At 40.8% G+C, this 15,115-nt stretch overlaps 1 protein-coding gene across 4 annotated transcripts in view; it reads left to right on the top strand.

The window, feature by feature from the left end:
* Window positions 1–15,115, top strand: part of Kalrn (kalirin, RhoGEF kinase) — a 531,501-nt gene that overhangs the window by 317,254 nt on the left and 199,132 nt on the right. For 2 of the 4 annotated variants that reach the window (XM_013019466.1, XM_013019468.1), the window contains exons 17-21: window positions 2,154–2,372; window positions 6,373–6,522; window positions 9,120–9,234; window positions 13,344–13,459; window positions 13,882–14,004. In XM_013019466.1, the coding sequence (XP_012874920.1) occupies window positions 2,154–2,372; window positions 6,373–6,522; window positions 9,120–9,234; window positions 13,344–13,459; window positions 13,882–14,004 (723 nt within the window). The remainder of the gene's footprint in view (window positions 1–2,153; window positions 2,373–6,372; window positions 6,523–9,119; window positions 9,235–13,343; window positions 13,460–13,881; window positions 14,005–15,115) is intronic. The other 2 variants (XM_013019467.1, XM_013019469.1) reach the window with 1 other exon arrangement.

The raw sequence follows: 15,115 nt of genomic DNA, 5'->3' as shown, positions 1-15,115 counted from the left end.
GGAAGGGAGGGAGGGAGGGAGGAAGGGAGGGAGGGAGGGAGAGAAAGAGGGTGGATAACTGTGGGGTGGGGAGATAGCTTGGACATGGTAGAGCATATGCTTGGCATGCTCTCTGCTCTGCATCACCAACAACAAAAAAGAAAGCAAGGAAAGGAGGGAGGAAATGATAAAAGAAGGAAAGATGCAAAGAATGGATTTGACAGGTTGTAAATGGAAGCCAAGAAAAACAGCCAAGTCTCTTCCACCACAATCTATGTATGATGTGGTGAGGGCTGAGCTAGGCTGGGCTGGGGGAGTGGGAATCAACAGCCAAGAATGATGTCAAGTTGCAATTCCAGTTAGGAAGGAGAAAGAATGGAGGAAGCAGCAAGTGACCTAGAGAAACTGGAAAGGACTTTCTACTTCAGATATTGACGAGGTGGTGGACTGTGAAAGCCATTCCCATTCAGGGGCAAGGGTCCCGCCACTCTCTAGGAAGAGATATTCTTCTGATGAAACTGCCTTTACAGCAAGTGGACTTGAGCTAGACAGCGAGACTGACTGGGTGAGAGCTGCTCACCAGAGTGAGGTGTGCAGGCAGCTTCTTAGCATCTGAAGACAAAGATGAAAATAAGAAGAGCTAAGACTGAGGAGTCATGTGTAAGGAGACAACAGAAACCAGAGAAACAGACAATAGCTCTACTGAAGGAAACAAAATCAAGGGTTGACTTTGCTACCTCTACATGTAGTAGGAAACAGAAAATAGTGCTGGTAAACCAGGGAAAGAAAACCAGGGATTTGTAGTGCCTCTGCCCCTTAGTTTACTTTTCCTAGCTGCTTTAAAGCAGATTAAAAGCCCAATGCTGATATATTCCTTAGCATAGAGATTGGCAGTAGGAAGTGTCTGAGCTGCTAGAGGAGGTTGTGCTGTAGAACTACTGCAGATTTAGGAGAGAGCGAGGTAAAGCCAACAGGTGTTATAGGCTGGGAAAGATATGAAGGAAAATGACATGACTACAATGCCTGAAAAGAAATGTACTCATTATCTTGCCCATGTAATTGTAACACCTCTGTACAGTATTTTCACAATAAAATAAAAGAAAGAAAATGACATGAGTCTGTGAGGAGAGACTGGGAGTAGGCATAGGTAAAGTTTGGAGATTACTCTCAGATCCAAGAAGTGCCAAATGCCCTAGCCCTTGAGCACAGCCTGCTACTGTCCGAGAAGGTCAGAAATTGATTCTGGAGTTAAGAAATTGATTCTGGGCTTTAAGCTGTCCTTCTCCACTGCCTGCTGAGCTATGCTTTCCAAAAATACAAAGGCCAAATTTGTACCACAGCATTTTGCTGGAAGGATCCAAAGCAGTTGAAGTTACAATGCTATTAGCTCTTGCAGGTCAGGAAGGTTCTGACATCTTCACAGGAGTCATTCACATCATGGCTCTATCTTAGGAAAGCATTTTGGCTGTCTACCTGCCACCAGCCTGGTCTCCCCACTGTGAACTCAGAGAATACAAAGCATATTTAGATCGAATCAGAAAGCATTACGAAAATCAGATGTCTGTCCTAGGTGTGCATATGTCCTACAAGTACATGTGAATAAAGGGAGTTATCTGTTGAACTGAATCGCCTGTGCATTCTTGTTCCTCTGGTAGGAAACTAATGGAGGCTGTGTGAGGTTACTCTTCAGCTTTATTAACCCAGCAAATTTATTCCTTCTACTGGAATCCTTTTCAAATGATTATCAGTGTTTAAAATGGTTACATTGTTGTTTGTGTTTAATATACATGTTCACTTGACCTACAAAATGGGACAGTAGCAGTGACCTCCTTTGATTAGATTTGAAAAGAACATTTAATATGTCGATCAGAAATGAGATTTACAACTTCGGATCTCTGTCTCAGAAACCAAAATACTTTTAAAATCCAGGTGATGCAAATAGAAAGGACTGGGACTAAGAGTTAAAGTTCTAAGAGTTAGTAGATGAAAATGTATGCTATTCTTTTTAAAATATGCTTTTGAAACAATAATGTATTAATCATCATGACACAATGGATCAGTCATTTAAAGCTCTTTAACTTTTCTGCATCTTTCCACTCACGCCTCACTCCACCCCCTCCCATACCACACCTGGGTTGTTCCCATGGACCTCTCTCTCCTCCCCTCGTGCCCAGTCCCTCTTTCATGCCACTTCCTTGCAGAAGACGCACCAGAGTGCCCTGCAGGTACAGCAGAAAGCTGAGGCTCTGCTCCAGGCTGGCCACTATGACGCTGATGCCATTCGGGAATGCGCCGAGAAGGTGGCCCTCCACTGGCAGCAGCTCATGCTAAAGATGGAAGACCGGCTGAAACTGGTCAATGCCTCTGTGGCATTCTACAAAACTTCTGAACAGGTGAGGGACAGGGCTGTGGGGCATATGTGCTAATGTTAAGCAGTACAACTCCCATAAGGAGCCTGGCTTCTCAGTACTACCCTTTGAGAATGAAAGAATGATTTCCTGAATCACTACAGTTGACTTCATTGTCATCTTTTGCATTGTAGTAGTGAGCATGTGATTTGTTGTCTATCAGATCTATGTAGCCTGTTTGAAGCATAAATTTTCTTATATGTTGGATGCCAAATGTAAGCGATCTATCAGTTAGCTATGGCTATAATAATGCTATATAACAAACTGCCCTCAAAAACTTGGTAGTTGGAAGAAAACAGCATTTTTTTGCTTAAGTATCTGGAATTCAGGTAAGCTTGATAAATCTAGTTTCCTAGTTCACCTTGTGAACAGATGTGTTTCAGTGTCTCCTGTCCTTGACCCACAACTACAAGGGGGTATGTTTATTGTTCAAAACAGAAGAGGTATGTTTGTTGTTCAAAACATAAGTACAAGAGCCTAACATCTATTGTTGGTGTTGAGGGTGTTCCAACTCTTTGCTTCTGTTACATTCTCTAACTCCCATTGGCCAAAACAATCCCATAGTCAAACAAATATCAGTGAGATAATGCCTTCTATGAGGCTAAGAAAGGACAATAATATGACCTACCACAACTAGATATTTATGCTCTGCTGGAAAAACATGCTTCTTCATCTGTGGAGCTCCCAGTCTTATGGAGGAAACACAGTCCTCTGTCATTGGGAAACTAGCAACCTCATTGGTGAGAGGGTGCAGCTGTGGGGGAACAATAGAGACATGAAAGTACAGCCACATTACCATTATAGTTGTACACTCATACACAAATGACCCAAGAAAATTTTTCTCAGCTTCTTTCCTCAAGGCTGGAGCTATACCAGTTGAGCCAGCCCTTCACTTTCAGTTTTTTCAAGTTAATTGGAGATAAGAGTCTCATGAACTTTTCTGCTTGGGTTGGCTTTGAAGCAGGATCCTCAGCTCTCAGCCTCCTGAGTAGCTAAGATTACAAGAGTGAGCCAGCAGCATTAGATCCAAGAAGAGTCTCTTAAATGATTAGGATACAGTCTTGGAATTATTTTCATGAAATAAAAAATGTAAAGCAGGAACTATTTTATTCAGTGTAAAATACTTTTCTCAGTTGATTTATTCCCCAGTAGAAATAGGTAAGAGAACTTTCCACTCTGGCTGGCTTACAGAGCTATGGGAAAGTCTGCTTCAGAGAAAATAAAACACATCCATTCCAGCAATAGCCAGTCCCTATACTTCTTTGTGTTGTTTCAGCAAGATGATGTCTTTGTTGACTGTCTTTGTTGACTTCAAACTAAGATGATAAAGAGCTTCCACAGTTGATCTATAAGGCCAACACACTCCCAACCAAGTCCTCTGAGGGTGTTTTTCTTTTAGAAATTAATAAACTGATTTTAAGATTTATATGATAAAAAATGTAGAAAGCAAATCTTGGAATTGCCAGAACAATAAAGAAAAGGAAGAAGGAAGTTTGAGGGTTTATATTACCTTATGTAAAGACTTGCTCTAAAATCACTGTGATGAAGACAGAATGATTTTGGAGTAATAGTCACAATGGAAGGAAATCAGGTTATAAAAGAATACCCACATATATACATTCAGATGATATTTGGCAAAGCAACTCAATGAATGAAGGAAAATCTTTTCAACAATGGTATATGTATATGAAAAAAGAGGCAATATCTAATCATACACAAATTTCCATTTGAAATGCTTCAAAAAAATGAAGATGATAGAATACAGGATTAATAGTCAGAAATTTGACCCTGAAATGACCTTATCAAAGAATTTTTTTACCTCTCTGAGTTTCTGCTCCCTTACCAATTAAATCATTCATGCTTACTAATTTTTTTTACTAATTTTTTTGGGGGGGTCTGGTCGTGGGGCCTGAACTCTGGGCTTGGGTGCTGTCCCTCAGCTCTTCAGCTCAAGGCTAGCGCTTTACCACTTGAGCCACAGTGCCACTTCCGGCTTTTTTCTTTTTGCTTATGTGGTGCTGAAGAATCGATCCCAGGGCCTCAGGCATGCAAGGCAAGCGCTCTACCACTGAGCCACCTTCCCAGCCCCTTTTACTAATTTTTATAACTCCAAAATAGATTGATTCTAACTCTAATCATATAATACAACAAATCTCAACTAGTCTTGTTTCTGGATACTTGTAATTTGTCAGATATTTTTTCCTTGGTTTTTATTAATAATAATAATTTTATTTTGGCTGGCCCTAGAGCTTGAATTCGAGGCCTGGGTGCTACCCCTGAGCTTCTTTGTGCTCAAGGCTAGCACTCTACCACTTAGACCACAACTACCACTTCTGGCTTTTTCTTATCTCTTATTAGGGACAAAAGTCTTACAGACTTTTCTGCCCAACTTTTCTGCTTCAAAATGCAATCCTCAGATCTCAGCTTCCTGAGTAGCAAGGATTTCAGGTATGAGCCACCAGCATGTGGCTTTTTTTTTTGAGACCAGGTTTTCCTGGGTAGCCCAGATTGACCTTAAATTTATAATATATATATAATCTATTTTATCTGAAGACATGAGTCTGCCCATATCTTTTCACATCTTACTTAAAGAGAGCAAGGGTTAGACAAATCACCTGGAGATCTCATGTATGATCATGAAGGTTCTCTGCCTGAGACTTTCAGCTCAGTTCATAGCTCAGTGAATGTCCTAGCCAAAGATATATCCTTTATTTAAAAAAAAAAAAGATTGACTTTTTCAGAGGAAGCCAAAGATAATTATAGCTCTTCTCCCCTATTGCTGTATTCAGCCAAGTAATCAAAGACTGTTCAAAGAAAGTACAGAAATTTAATTTTTTTTTATTTTTTGTTTTGTTTTTCTTTGATTTTAGCAATGTGGATATTGGGTATTGCACATGCTAGACAAGTGCTCTACTGGGTGTCTACTTTCTGTATCTTCACCTGCAGCCTAATTCTAGTCTGCCTTGAGTTTTCTACTGTAAGACTTTAACTGATTTTCCTCTGGAAACCCTTTTCAAATGCTCTGCTCTCCTCTGAGGTCATTTGTAAGGTCATTCAACATGGCCTCTCCTCATTTTTTTAGAACTTGAAAAGCTCCTTAACTGTCTTTTAGGCTACCTCAAATGTATTATTCCCCAGAAGTAAATGTTCATTTTGAAATAGATGGCCTAGAGATATTACTATTTTATGATAGGGCTTCAGAACATCTCTTCTCAGGAAGAAGGAAGTTGATTTTTGCTCTTGGGCCACAAATCAGAGGCAACTTCCTCCTTTACCTCTAGTTTGAGGCTCCTTACTACAGGACAAGTGCAGTATCTGCCTTAAATCCACTTGTTATTCTATGTAATTCATGGCCATCATACAATTACAAAAATATAATACATATAAAGCACTTTGAAAGCTGGGTGAGGGTGGCTCACGCCTGTAATCCTAACTACTTGGGAGGCTGAGATCTGAGGATCACTGTTCAAAGCCAGCCCAAGCAAGGAAAGTCTGAGAGACACTTATCTCCAATTAACCACCAGAAAATTGGAAGTGGCACTGGGGCTCAAGTGGTAGAGTACTGGCCTTGAGCTGAATTGCTCAGGAACAGTGCCCAGTATCAGAGTTCAAGCCCACAACCAACAAACAACCAAAACAAAAACAAAAAACTTTGAAGCTCCCTAAATGTCTTCCTTCTTTTCTTGTTCTCTGTACTATTTCTTGTGATGTCATCAACCCCCATAGTTCAGTCTTCAGCCAACAGCTTTAAGAAGGTAATTCCAGAATCCAAATCCAATCACATTCTGTCTCCTGAGCCAAAAATACAGGTTTCTCACTGTCTCCTGGACTTCTCTTAGCTATCATAGGAGTGTGCACACACTCAAAATCTACTGACTAGCTTCTCATGAAAAATGTCACTATGTAGGGTTTTGTGAGTGAAAGTCTACAGAGAATACTTGCTGACCAGTTTACTTACTGAGTCTTTTCCTCCATAATTCATTAGGTGTGCAGTGTCCTGGAGAGTTTAGAACAAGAATATCGGAGAGATGAGGACTGGTGTGGTGGGCGAGATAAACTGGGGCCAGCAGCAGAGATCGACCATGTCATTCCACTCATCAGCAAACACTTGGAACAGAAGGAAGCCTTTCTTAAGGTCAGAGCACATTGTCATACAAAGTCTCAGCCTCTAGCCTTGTTTTAGCCTTACACGCTTATTGCTTCATATGGACTTCCCATGCCTCTTATCTAGAGAGAGAAAAAGGTTGGAGAGACAGCATTGAAAGTTCGTAAGTCTATACTTCAAAAAGTTGTTTCTCTCTTGGCACTTTTGATACCATCAGCACCTAGGATGCACCATTACTGCTGCCATATTCAAACATCCTGATATTCTATGGATGTTGTTATATGCTTTTATTAAGTTTTATTTCCTTTATAAATTTGCTTTTCATAAATTCTTTTGTGGTATTAGGAATCAAATCCAAGGCCTCATGTACAGTAAGCTAATACTCTACTATTGAACCCTAAAATTATTTATTGGTTGGAAGATATAAGCCTAGATATTAAACATTATTATAATAAATCTTTAATAAATAGATGAAGCAAACTTTTAGATAAAAATAATAATAAAACAGTAAATTTAGACATTATTTGTCAGTCTAGCAATTATCAATGGCCAATAAAGGTAAGTGATAATTATATGGTGTTTGTTTTCTTATCTTAAGGTAGAAATACCTTTCCTAGGTTATTTAGCCTCTGAGGGGAGAAGTCCATCCCAGCTCTGCAGTGGGATGGGAAGTCCTCCTGAGTGTCTCTAATATATTCTTTGATCCTCTCAATGGAATCTTGTTCAGAATGATCTGAAAGCTCCATGCTCCCTCACATTTCTGACTTTGACATTCAACTTTCTCTCAGGTTTCTGAAAGGCAAAGAGGATTTTTTTGGGTTGGGGGGGGAGTCCGGTCATGGGGCCTGAACTCGGCCTGGACGCTGTCCCTCAGCTCTTCAGCTCAAGGCTAGCGTTCTACCACTTGAGCCACAGCTCCACTTCCGGCTTTCTTCTTTTTGCTTATGTGGTGCTGAGGGATCGAACCCAGGGCCTCAGGCATGCAAGGCAAGCATTCTACCACTGAGCCACCTTCCCAGCCCAGCAAAGAGGATTTTTATACCCTGACATTTTACCAAGATACAAAATTCAATTTTATACAATTCTGTACTTAACTATCTCTTTTTTTAGGTAGAGATTTTCTCCTCTTGACTACTCCTTTTCTTTTTCTTTTAGGATGCTCCAAAACCCTATCCTCCTTTCAGCTATCTGGTCTGTACCTGTTGTTAGTCAGAACCTTTTACAATCAGTTCTTGTTAGTACAAATAGAAATTCTCCCATACAGGGCTTATGATAATTTCACATTTTTTCCCTATTACAAAACAATGTTTAAGACAAAACAGAAAAAGCCAAGGACTTTATGTAGAGTTGTAAAGGTATTCCTTTATAAAACTAAATGCTTTTTTGTAACAAGAAGAAGAGGAAACAAGAAGGAGGAAAAAACTGCTCAGAATAATGTGTTCCAAATGGTCCTAAAGCACTCAAGGGAAACTCCCCATCCCTGTGGTAATTCTAAGCCCCACAGACACTGTGGAGTTCTCTGTCCACATTACTTGATCCATTTCACCTTCCTTGGTTCTCAACCACCACCAAGCTGTCAAATGCATGAGCTTCAGTGCCCATGGGCCACCAGCAGGCTGCTACCAGTATCCCAGCAGCCTCTGTTGCTATTTTTTAATGTACTCATAAAATTATATAGCTTTTTAAATTAATTTTATGATACATGATCATTTTCATTATATAATTTGTGAGATCCAAGTTAAGTGTAAGAACTTTTTGAAAATTAACAATTTGGTCTAATGATAATTTAATTATAGAAACCATGAATTAAAAATAGTATATTAGTATTAAAATTAGTATTACTTTTACAATTGGGGAAAAATATATTTGGAGAAATCTTATAAGTGGAATGTTCTTGTCAGTGGGCTTAGATTCTAGACTTGAGTTACTTCTTGCCAACCACCCTATCCGGATTGCAGTTTTACTCATCAGTACAATCAGGATAATATGATCTGTCTCCTGTGTCTCCTGTCACTCACAGTAGCACTGAGAGTTCAGGTGTGGCATAATGGGACCTATTCTTTCATGGAGATTGGTATTCCCCCTAAAGAAAGTGTGTATTCTTGTTACTTACATAAGGAGGACTTGATGGGCAGACAAATGAGTTTGAAAGATCTTGGAATTTCCATTTAGATTTGGAAGTGACTATACTTACCAAATATACTTACCCAAGTCCAAATGAGATTTGTTGTTAAACTGGGCTTATGTTCACTGGACTTGTATTAACGGTCACATAAAAGACATTCCAATGGAAGAGAAAGCCCATCTGGGGGTGAACACTAGTAAAACCAAGTCAGTATATACATAGAAAAAGGATTTGTCTGATTTCTTATTTATATGTGAAATTGAAAAGGAATAGGCACAGAGTAACTCTTGGTAAAAGAAAAGTTCAGACTATGAGCTTCCTAAATTGGAACTGGAGTATCCATGATCCAGAAGTAATCTCCAGAGCTCTGCCCCCTCAGTTTCCTCCAGCATCCTATCACCATCAAATCCTCAAGCCTCTCAAGAAGCAGATGAAGGGTATTCCTTCTTGGGATTCCACACAACTACTGAGGATTGGGATCTCATACCTTTGTCTTTCTCAGGCCTGCACCCTGGCACGGCGGAATGCTGAAGTGTTTCTCAAGTACATCCACAGGAACAACGTCAGCATGCCCAGTGTCGCCAGCCATACTCGGGGACCTGAACAGCAAGTAAAAGGTCAGAGACATGCCAGACCACATTCATTTCAGCAGCACAGAAACTTTCTCAACAATAAGCTTTGTGTCTAGTCTTCATGCAATCTCAAATTACCTGATACTTCTCCTTAGAGAAGACAAAGTCTGATGGGATGATATGGGAAGTGGTGATTCATTGTCAAGTTTTATTTTGTTTTGATTTGACTTTTTATGCCTGTCTTGGGGGCTTGAACTCAGGGCCTGGGAACTGTCCTGAATGTTTTGCTCAAGGCTAGCACTCTACTGCTTGAGCAAAAGCTTCACTTTTGACTTTTTGGTGGTTAATTGGAGATGAGTCTCATGGACTTTTCTGTCTGGGCTGGCTTTGACCCATGATCCTACTGAAGGATTACGAGTACAAGCCATCAAAGCATGGCTTCTTGGTTAGTTTTCAACATGCAAAAAGAATTCCCTAGGCCTGCACTGGACTTGTACAGTTTCTGTAATAATAAAGATGTCCTGCATTTTCAGTCTTCAGTGTAGTAGCCATTAGTCACATATAGCAATGGAGCACTTGAATTGTGACTATTGTACCTGAAGAAGTACATTTTTATGCTTAGTTAATATTAATTAAGGTTTTAATTATCTTTAAGTAGTTGTACCTATGTGCACAGTGCACATAGGTACAACAATGCACAGTCACCCTTTGCATAATTCTCCTCATCTCTTCCATCCCTTCAAGTTATTAGTTCCATTTTCACGTGTACATTAATTAAGATACGAATCTCTACATGTGACTCATGACTATAATATTGAGTAGCATAGGACTAGGGTAACTTATAACCTGGGAGCAACTCCATCTAACCCTGAAGTTGTCAATTGTTGCTTAAGATATTAAAACCTTAGTTTTTTTAATTTAAAATAAAAGGGATATCTTATCTCTTGCTACTCAAAGTGTGGTCCCCAGACCAGCAGCATTGACATCACTTGGAAGTTTGTATAAAACCAGAATCTCAGGTGCCACCAGACTTTAAACGACCTGTATCTCCTTCCAGTAGCTAGACAACTTGTGTGCAATGATAATTCTAGACAATCTTTTCTATCTCTCGGCATTATACAGTCTATGATTATGTGAAAAACATATAACTTTTAAAATTACTTATTATCTGATCACGTTATGCTTAAATTATTTGTCTTATCATCATGCATTATTATCATGTCTTATTATCTCACGTGTGGAAATGAGGTTTTTGAGTGGGCAGAGAGTTTAACACATGTCCACTTCTTAACATACAGAAATACAATTCTGGAGATCTAGACTAGGGAAAGGACCTGAGCTGACTTGAAGTGCAGGTTGGGGGACAGGCCTAGAGACATCACAATGTGGGGATTATAGCCTGCTTTAGGTTGGTTTCCCTTCATGCTCAGAGAGCTCAAGAATTGGGAAGATCAGGAGCCATTGGAAAGAATTAAACTTCCTACAGAGAAGAAAGATGTGGGGTTCCTTTCCCAGATGTATTATTGCATTTTTGATTGAGAGGCCATGTGGGAGGTTGACATCTTGTGCCCCACTCCTTCAGCACATTTCAGAACATATGCTCTGACTTCAAAATGCAGATGGCAGCTTGGGCGAAGCCAGCTGCTGCTGAGAGACCACACCCCCACCTACACTTGTGTATGCAAGATGAAGGACAGGCACCCAGAGGGAGCCAGAAATCCCTAAGTCTTCTTGAAGGAGGGCAGGTGGTTGCCCATGTGAAAACCAAGGTGGAAAAATGAAAACGAATCCCTTCAGAATCTTTGGCTGATTTAGGTTGATTCCTTTAGCCATCACAGAGGTACAGAGGTGAATTACAGTGCAAAAAGCTCTGACTCACAGACCAAGAGACTTTAAAAAAAGAAATAAAGAAAGAAAAAAGAACAGTCACTTACCCTGTCCTTACCCAATGAGAATACCTAGCAGAACCAGGACCTGAAACTCCTTCCTTGTTTCCTTTTCACCTGCTGCCTGGCTCTGAAGCCAATGCTAAATAGTTCAGGGTTTTGTTATGGGAGCAAAGATTGCTGCAAATTAGCCCAAAGATTCAGTGTTGCACCGCTGTGAGCATTTATTGTTCAGATGGCATTGGGTGGGCTTTACCTCTCATGGCTAGGCTTAGCAATGCATCTGTGCCTCAGGTGGTGGCAATGGCTCCTGCCTATGGTAAGCTTCTTGTCTGTTTGTTGAGACCTGATTGGAAGGAGCAACAGTTACCCAGTGGGATGGCTGTGTAGCAGAAAACAGGATCAAGTCCACATGATGCTTCAAGCTCTTACTTGGATTCAGTCTGTTAACAATTGTTTGCCAAAGTAACACACATAGCCAAAACCAGAGGTCAGTGAGGGAGTGAGAAGGTATACCTTGCCTCTCTGGGAAAGAAGGAAGAAGTTACATAATGAAGACACACACTGGGAGTAGTAGTGTGTGGCTGGGACTCATGAAAGTTCTCAGCCTAAGGAAATATAAACAGAGCATAATAAAGTCTATTCTTTAGAAACAAACTAGGAGTGAGGGTTACAACAAAAACTTCTACATACACTCAGTTTGGGTTGTGCATCTTGGGAAAGCATGGTAGTGTATAATTTATACCCTAGGAACTCAGAGTGGCTACAAGCTTGTGGGCTCTGAATCCAAATAGACTTGCCCCAAATCCAAGGTTTACCTCTTCTTATCAGAATGATCCTGAGCAAGTTAACCTGTACCCGTAGAGCCTCAGTTTCCTCATCTGTCAAATGAGGAAGATAAAGGTGCATGCATCATGGGGTATGATAAAAAATACATATATATGCCCACCACCAAGTGAGTGCTAAATATTAATAGTCCATATCATTATTATGCATTTTATTAATATCTAACATAATTAGCAAGGAGCAAGAGGCAGGCAGAATGAAAAATAAATTTGGCTTCTTCAAGCATAGAGCATACTATTTAAAACCTTAAGGAATGAATTCTGGTATGTTTTCTGGTAGATGGAAGTTAGATCTAATTTATAAAGTAAATACATAAAGGGACATAATGCAAGTATACACAAAAGTATTAACTGAAGTATGGTATATATGCAGGGGAGAATTCAAATGGCATAACTCCTTAGGAAAACTAATTCACACTCTAACAAAATGAATACCAGAGGATGGTACTTGAGATGGGGAGGGGGTCTTTTGGGGAAGGGGGTAGACGAAGGAAGTGAGGAAGCCAAGGAGAATGCAATCATAATATTTAATGCATATCCTGTGAAACTAGGAAAATTGAAGAGAGGGGTGGGATTGGGAGGGTTGGAGAAGAATGATAAAACAGATAATATTGATCAAAATAGATATTTAAAATTGACATGTTGAGTGGTAACTTCTGTGTACAACAACTTAAAGATAATTTTTTAATCAGTTTTGATAGCCAGCTACAGTTGAAGCATGTGGGGAACTAACAGACTCCATGCCCACCGTGGTCCCTGACGGTACATGCCTTGTATGTATCCTCATGTTTACTATCATTGCAGGCAACATGAAACAGCTATCAACTTCCCTTAGGATCAGATCTGAAGTGACCTGGAGTTTGAGCCTAGAGAGAGCATGTTAACATGATTCCAGCACAGTTTCCCTCCATCTGTGCTCAGGAAGCTCTGATGTTAAACTCTAAGGTGCAGAGCCAGGAAGATGGTTCTTGACATAAGCTGTCCTAGCCTCTCTCCTCTGCTCACCTCCTGCTTGTCTTCTAGCAACTCCAGAAGGAATGCCTGGGAGCCCTAGCAAAGTCAATCCACACTCCTTAGGCTCTGGAGCCAACCAAATCGGTTGTTACTTTAGAGACTGGAGCTTAAGATTTCTTCCAATCCAGGACTGATCCTAGTGTGAAGTGAATCAGGGTCACTTGTACGATACAGGTGGCATAATCTTCCTCCTTAATTTATGAAACCCTCAACAACAGGGTCTTACCCTAATCTCCTGAAAGGGGGGATTTTGCCCCCTTCAGGCAAATTATCTTGGTACCCAGCTTTTGTCCTCTTTCTGCTGCTGTTGGATTTGTCCTATAAGGATACTTGACAGACATGGGGCTAAAGCAGTTGGGGCTTCACCCAGAGTTTTCCGGTGACCATGCTTGCCTCTTTTGCCCCACAGCCATCTTGAGTGAGCTGTTGCAGAGAGAAAATCGTGTCTTGCACTTCTGGACCTTGAAGAAGCGGCGGTTAGACCAGTGCCAGCAATATGTGGTATTTGAACGCAGTGCTAAGCAGGTATGTCGAGTTTTCCCTGGCTTTCTCTTAGTTCTGGGAGTATACAACAATCAAGAGGACCAAAGCTTGGATAGTTCAGGAAAGGGCACAGTAGCAAGCAGACTGATGATGGAAAGGAGATGAAGAAAACAGGCTGCCACTTGTTAGTAATTCAAATTTACCAAGCACTCTACTCTGAATTTAGGGCCAGGAGCTGTAAGGAGGAATCTGGTGCTCACTCTCCCCCAGATCTTTGGGTGATTTTAGGCCTGGCATAGAACAGGCCCTAGTCTAGTGCTTTGCTGGTGGGATGTCTCATGTCAGGAGAAGGCTGACAAGTGTATTATCACATTTCCTAGGTCCAGCACATTGTCCTAAACTGTAAAGTTTTCCCTGTTTTATGCTGTTTCCCTCCTGCCAACTAGGGAATGTTTTCTCCATAGGCACTGGACTGGATCCAAGAAACAGGAGAATTTTACCTCTCAACACATACCTCCACTGGAGAGACCACAGAAGAGACTCAGGAGCTACTGAAAGAATATGGGGAGTTCAGAGTGCCTGCCAAGGTAGGAAGTGTCCCAGACCTCTCCCCACATCATCGACCCAGCATTCCATGCTGGCCAACTTCACAGTAAGGAAACAGAAGCTGCCTGTGTAAGTGGAAACACACAGCCTCCATGACAAGGAGGAAAGCAAGCTTAGAATTGTCTCCTTTGAACCCTTTGACTTCCCAAAGTGCAGCTGTAAGCTATACATTGTACTTCCAAATTATTATCATCATGCTCCATGTTCTAGAATCTACTATATTCTTTCAGGCCAATTGATGCAAAAAAGTGTATCAATGTAAAAATATGCCACATGAGTGAATATTTATACACGTTCACATATTCTTAAAATTCAAATGGCTTCAAAGTCCATCTTAAGGAAAGGGAGAGCTATTGTGGGTGGGTTCATCTGGCAGAAGAGTTTCTTATTTCCTGGCTATTTCATCTGGCCTCAGCACCTGCTAATAAGCCACATTTGGTCTCTCAGGAACAACATGCACACACACTTTTGCATTCCTATTCACGCTGAGGTGATAGAGAAGCTATCACAGAAGGAAGTCTGATTTTCATCTGTTTTCACAGCCAGAATTGGATTTGAAGACCGTGGGTTGAATGAAAATCTGATCTGTCTTAGCTCTCCCCCTCTTTGTGTCACTTTTATCTCTCACCTTGGGCTCCCTACTTTCAACGTCATTTTCTGAACATGGCAGATGCTTTCCCCAGGGTGAGAGTTTTGGTGAGGATAGAGGGGGAGGACACATTAATGGCCCATCCTACATACACTGCAGCACATGTTCTAGAGCCTTACTTTAGTCCTATTTTATCCTTACTTTGTGAGTAACCATAGTCTCCCTATAGCCATGTAGCAGAAAAATGTACTGCTTACCTCTTGGGTATTTCTTGGAAAGGTCCATCTTTCATGGAACAGACTATCGATAGGCCTTCCATCCACAAAGGAGGGATGATGTGGGGAATCTGGAGGCAAAGGTAGTATAGTAAAGACAGGCTCTTTTTAACTACTGCACCAGTGATATTCTGCCTCACTTTCCTTGGTTAACTAGATAGCAGCATGGGTCAAGTTTTATCCTTCTTTTCTTCCAGTCTGAAAGATAATTTTCCTTCTAAGAATACT

This window comes from Dipodomys ordii, unplaced genomic scaffold, assembly GCF_000151885.1.
Source record: "Dipodomys ordii isolate 6190 unplaced genomic scaffold, Dord_2.0 Scaffold45, whole genome shotgun sequence".
In the NCBI taxonomy this organism is placed as follows: Eukaryota; Metazoa; Chordata; class Mammalia; order Rodentia; family Heteromyidae; genus Dipodomys; species Dipodomys ordii.
This window is presented reverse-complemented; position numbering and strand designations above follow the sequence as displayed.